Source organism: Cicer arietinum, chromosome 5 (genome assembly GCF_000331145.2).
Source record: "Cicer arietinum cultivar CDC Frontier isolate Library 1 chromosome 5, Cicar.CDCFrontier_v2.0, whole genome shotgun sequence".
Lineage (NCBI taxonomy): Eukaryota > Viridiplantae > Streptophyta > Magnoliopsida > Fabales > Fabaceae > Cicer > Cicer arietinum.
The window spans coordinates 69,165,075-69,171,884 of record NC_021164.2 but is presented as its reverse complement, the minus strand read 5'-3'; the positions used below and the strand labels follow the sequence as shown (position 1 = coordinate 69,171,884).

The 6,810-nt window shown below is 23.9% G+C and overlaps 1 protein-coding gene across 1 annotated transcript in view; it reads right to left on the bottom strand.

Annotated features, from left to right (window-relative positions):
* The window catches only part of LOC101505688 (probable WRKY transcription factor 70), a 1,608-nt gene extending 1,284 nt beyond the window's left edge, over positions 1 to 324 (bottom strand). The window contains exon 1 of the mRNA XM_004502763.4: positions 1 to 324. This exon is cut by the window's left edge and continues 158 nt beyond it. Coding sequence (XP_004502820.1) covers positions 1 to 168 — 168 coding nt within the window. The 5' untranslated portion in view covers positions 169 to 324.
* Between the last annotated feature and the right edge of the window lie 6,486 nt (positions 325 to 6,810).

Sequence of the window (6,810 nt, the reverse complement as noted above, 5' to 3'; positions counted from 1 at the left end):
AGTGTGGGAGAAAGATCTGAGCACATTGGTCATCAATTCTTTAACCGAGGGAGATCCATGAGAGGCAATAGGGTTCTTAAGCAGAAACTTTAACTGTGTAGCATACTCTTTACCTTGAAGAAGCTCTTTTACTAGTAGCTTCCTCTTAGCAGGGAAAATAACATTCATTTGCGGGTTGGTGGAGTGGAATTGAGGATTTGTTGGTGTTGTGTGGATTGGGTTATGACTTATGATTTGGCAAATATAAGGTAGGAGTAGGAGAAAGAAAAGGGTATGGTTTTGCTAGGAAAGAGGGATGCAATGGAATGGAAAATATTGGGAAACAAGGGATGATGTTGAAATGTGAAAACTTTATCAAATTTTCCACAAATAGTGATAACAATAAACTTGGATTTTGGTTCGCTGCTTTTTTTTGTTTAGGCATTCGAAATATTAATGCATTTTTGCCGTCGATTCGAAATCCAACGGCTGTTAATACATAGTGTGGAACTACTAATTAGATCGAGCGTGCAGCAAGTGTATGGAATCCAATTCCAGTGAATTTGCAAAAAATAAACATGACGTTGGCCTCTTGATGCAATGCTGACGCACACTCATTCGTTTTTTCATCCTATATGCAACTTGTTTGGGTGATAATTAATTGCTTTTTTTCTATGCTTAAACGTTAACAAGTTACTTGTTAGACATTTCTGTAAGGAATTAAATGTAGTACGCTTTGTTGTGGAAAGCTTTGTCCTGATTTTTCAATACGAGGAATTATAAATGTATGTTCCACACTATGTACAACTTTATCATCTTATTTATCGATGTAAAATTGTAATAAAAATAATGTTAGAATTTGTATTTTTAACTCTTAAAATTAAAAAAAAATATTAATGCAAAACTTTTATTTAATATTTTTTAACAAATTTGTTAATGTTAACAAGACCCTTTTTTTATTATTGCATAAATTTAATTTAGTTCTATTGGTCTAAATCTAAATTACTCTTTTTCTGTTTCACAGTCATTGCTGTTTCTATTATATATCGTTTAATCAATGCAATGTGCATCGCATATAAGTTATTATTATTTATTTTATATTTATAGTTATAAAAATACACAATAATTACTAAAAATGGTACAGCAAATTATATTTTTCTTTATTTTATTTATTAAATTTTTTTAATTTTTGTAAAATTATCAAATGTGATATGTTATTTTATAAAAGAATATTTTTTTTATAAGTGTCATTTTTACTCATTTGATAGGCGTTAAGAAGTGATCATAAATAAAAGAAAAATAAAATTAAATATATAAAAAAATTATTAATATTTTTCTGATATAAAAAATGCAAATAAAATGTTATATATAGTGTTAATTGGATGGTAATTAAAAATAATAAATTAATATTGCATTAAATGCTAAACAATTTTTTTAACTGAAATTTATTATAAGACGGGAGACATTAGTAATTAGCAATCTATGCAGCTGAATTTCACCGTTATTATGATCACAACTTTTTAATTTATATGTAATCAATACTAAAAGTGGCTACTACCGTATAGGGGTAATTTTCTTTGGCCACCAAATCAGTTATGTAATTACTCTACCCGTTGTTAAATATAAGCAATTTTTGTTATCAAATTAGTCTGTATACTTGGTAACCAAGGGAGTATAGGTTGGATTTCTGTCTTTAAACCGTCAAATTTTGATTCATGTATAATTGATTTTTTACAAAATTGATTGATTTTAATTGAAGTTATAACTTGTAGTTTTTTATTTTAAATGTAATTTGTATATTTCAATTATTTATTCCTTTTAACTTTATGAAAATATATCTATTTACATATAAATCAATTTATATTAAATATATTTTTAATTAAAATCAACTATCCAAAATTAATTTTATTAAAATTATTTTTTTTAAATTTGTAAAACATAACTCTATATTCTGAATTCAAACTTAATATCTTAAATTTACATTTGTATATAAATTTATTTATCATTATAAATAAATAAAAAATAATTAATTTTTACAACCAAACAGGCACTTAACATTAGTTACTATCAAATTTACTCTCTACTAATTCTTTCTCAAACAGAAAACAAATATATCATTTACTAATTAAAAATGGCCCCACCACCATGGTGGGCGGCGAAGTAGTTCCCATCATCTATTTGGAATACTTGTTTTTCTAAATTAATGTTTAAATAGATTAAAAAGTTATTAGTAAAATTATTTGTAAAAATATCTGAAATATGTTAATTATTATATATTACATTTTTTTTTCACAGGTACTTCCTGCCGAGGTAATTTCATTAAAAGCGTATTGAATATTATATATAAATATTTTTTAATATAAAATGGAATTTAAATATTGAATATTAAATATAAATATTTTTTAAATGTAAAATTGAATTTAAATTCACAACATTGCGAAAGTTTAAACGTATCCTTCCATTATACCTAACTTCGATAATTATATAATATTTTATTTATACTTAAAATGCATTGTGTATAATAGAAATGAAAACGGGTGAAGTGTTTCAGCATACCACTATAATTATCATTGATGGAGTCTATTTATTTGTTGAATAACATTTCTTTACATGATAACAAAAGTTGATGGATGGTTTTGGAAGCATGATGACAAATAAGATTATTTGGTTAAAGATGCATACAAGTAAAGTCGTCTTTGGGGAACATTATATTCTACTATTAAATCATTATAAGATATCTAATAATATATAAATGTTAATCATTATAAAATATCTAATAATTTATAAATGTTAATAATATATAATTAATATTTAATGTGATGGTCGAACATGCACGAGTCAGTCCTGATCTTACATATAAGATACTAATTGATTATCATAATATGACTACATCTCAATTCATGCAAAGTTTGTATAAATATGATTATTATACAAAGTTTGATTATTAAATACGAACTTCATATTTATATCAAACTTTGTATACTAATTGATATAACATGACAATACTAAATGATTTCATCGACAAAATATTATATACTTACCAGTTACCACCATGTTTCTTATATGCACACCATACAAACTTTCAATATCTATTATGCAGTTTTACGTTATAGGAAAACTCCATATTAGTTATTTATCTTTTAAAAAAAAAAAGTTAGTTCTTAACTTTATTTTTAAATTCGTCTTTTATGTTTGTAAATATTTAATTTGCACCAGTGATTCTGATTTCAAACCAACAAAATTGAAACTCATATAATTATTAAGGAATTTTGATTGCATTAATCTTAAGAACATAAACCATCAATCTATATTTAGAAAAATAATTAAACAAGAGATAATTTGAGTGAGATATATACTAGGGTTCTTTAAATTAAACACAAAATTATCTTAAATCAGATAATGAAATCACATGAAAAATTATTATAGTTTTTTATATAATCGATAGCAAATCTCATAGTAAAATATTGGAAATCTCTAACTAAAAATATTTGGAATGAGGTTAAGACTAAAAACAATTCAACATTGTAACATATACAAACATAAATAACTAATTTGCTACAAAAAAAAAGTTAAAGAAATAATATGACATTTTTATGTAACTTAAAAGGCCGGTATATATTTTGTCTATACAAAATTATAAATTATTATACGATATTATAATTAATACTTTACTTGTATTTTTAAAAATATATCATACGTTGAATTGAACTTGGTAAAATATCAAATACTCTTAAAAATTTATAAAAAAGATACATATTTGATTTACTCAATAAAAATTAATAATTTGAATGTTGAATTGATGAAATTTAAAATCTATATGGAGTACTTATTAAGCATAATAACTCAAGTAACAGTTTCTATTGAAAACAACTTATTCACACCCTGTGTAAATATAAATACTTTAATTAATCTAAAGTGAGAAGTTAGGAAAGTCAATAAACTAAAAATTAATATTATAATTACTCATGATTAGTCATACATATTCGTATAATATCAATCATTGATTTGTTTATTAACCGTTGATATTACTCACTTTATTTTTTAAAGTAAATTGTTCACTTTAAATGAACTTAACTCAAATATTAAACACCCTATGTAATTATTATGATTTAACTTATATACATTGTTGTGGTAAAAAAAAATTCCATTGACAGTTAATCATAGTCATTATATAATTAATAATGTTAAACTTTTACTATAATCTCCTATAAAGTCATACATTTGAATGACTATGATATGTGGATAATATACAAACTTTTACATTGACATTGCATGACAATTAATTTATATTAAATAATAGAATAAAACACAATTTTGGTATGAGAATGTTTAAGGCGCTTTCACTTTTGTCCATAATTCAGCTAAAAAGCTAAATTTGTCACCGACTTATCTAAACATATGTAAGTTTAATCATCAATTTATTGACTTATTAATGTGGACAATTGTGTGGTATATAATGTGTCAATCTTTCGCAACCATGTGTGTGATTGGTAGATAAAGAGTTTGAGACAAAAATGACAACTATACTACTTTATTTCTTCAAATTATCATTAAATCTAAAACTTGTCATCCTTAATTTTTTACCAATAATTTTATTCATCTTCGTCCCTAAACCTAATCCTAAAATTTATTATTCCCCAATCTCTTCTCCATATTATTCCCCCTATTTATATCTCATCATCTCTTATTTATTCTCCATCTTCTTCCCTAAAATTAAAGAAAGTGAAGATCGATAGCATCTTCATTGATCTCCATCATATAACGTAAGGCATTATTGAGGTTAAACTCCAAATGTATATAATATTCATACTTTCGAGTTTTATGTCAAAGTGATTTGACTTAATTAACAAAGAAGGAAAAACAACGCAACAAATTATAAAATGTTTACACATTTTCTCAAGTGTCACATTGCATCTGATACACACACATGCAAAGTTCGTCAATGATTCATATAACATCTTTCCAAATTCTAAAATTACAATATTGCTCGATTCCAATCGTAACAAACATCGTGTGAAGGTTTATAGAACAATTTTATTATTATTTATTAAATATTTATAATTTCGATAATATATTTATATATTTTATTTTATAATATATTGCTATAATATATAAGAGAATGTAAACTATCTCTAATTTGATATATAATATTTATTCATCTTTTTATAATATTTTTGAAAATTCACAATATTTTATCTAGATTATTTTATTTATATACTATATATATACATATATAATATTTTTTACTAGTCATAAATTAAATTCTCAAATTCAAATTTTGTTTTTCAGAAATAAACAATCAATAAACAATTGTAATTGGTTGATGTGTAGATATTCTTATCTAATATATTTTTTACAATCTAGAAAAATAATGGGAATTTTTAAATAAATAAAAAGATGAATAGTAAATAAGTGAACAATATGGAGAAGAAACGTTAGTATAGGGTTAAAGACCAAAATGGAGAATAAGATGAGTTTTTTTATTTTAATAATCCAATTTTTTAAAAATATCAATATATTTTATTTTAAAAATTATATATTAAATTATACCATTTGATTGATTTAATTACAAATCGCCACCTGCAAATGTGATTTTCTTAAGGAAGTTCAAGTTTGCAAATGTGATTTTCTTAAGGAAGTTCAAGTTTCTAATGATGACTTTCTTAAGGATTTGTTTTTTATTCTTGTTATTTTTAATTATTTAGAAACTGCCATTTCAAAAAGTGACTTTGATCCCCTTTGAAAACTCGCAATTTCAAAAGGTGACTTTAATCCTTAAGAAGTCATCATTGCAAATTTAGACTTCCTTAAGAAGCATTTGCAAATGACGACTTTTAACTAAGTAAAAAAATAATAATTTGATATATAATTTTTAAAATAGAGTATGTTGGTAATTTTTTTTTAAAATTGAGTTATTAAAAAAAAAACACGAATACAATTTTTGTTAAAAAGATGTTTTAGATTTAACAATTTTGTTTGAAAAAATAATAATACAATTGTCATTTTGGTATGTGTCTACTAAACTCACACATCATATATTACACAATCACCTACCAGTCAATAAAGTTTTACAATCATCTTAATATTTGAATAATTCATGAACTAAATTGAGTTTTTAGTTGAGTCACAAATCGATGTGAAGACGTCCAAAATTAGGGATGCAACATACTCGTATACATGGGTATCCACTCGAATCCATCTTAATTTAAGTGAGGAAAATCTGCTTTAATTAGGTGCAGGTGCGAGTTTTTTCCAAAGGTAAAGTTCAGAGGCAGAAACAAATTTTAGGGTGTTGACATCAACGTCGCACCCGAACCCGTCACGTTAGTAATATTATTATAATTTTTAAATTTTATATACATTTACATATTAAATATACTACATATTTTTTTTAAATATTAAAAATTATAATTTAATCTCTATAAAAAATATTTTTTAATTTTATTATTATTTAATAATAATTACTTTATTATATTAATTATAATAAATATGATTTTAAATTATAATTTTTTTTTATATATAATGAGTGTCAAACTTCACACCCGTTAACAACGAAAGCATGTAGAGTTTTTTCTGATTAGTTGAATGCTGAAATAAGACGACAAACTTCGTACTCAACCAACCCCCACTCCGTTGTCATGTCTACCCATAACATTTCAGACCAATAGTTTAGCCTTCTTTCAATATAACAATTAATTAATACTCTTTTCGAGTTCCTATTCAAGTTACTTTTAATAAATAAGATGTTTATTTTTTTTAACACTATTATTAAATATTCAATATCTCGATAGAAATATATACGTGAAAATAGTAATAATAAAAAATAAAAAA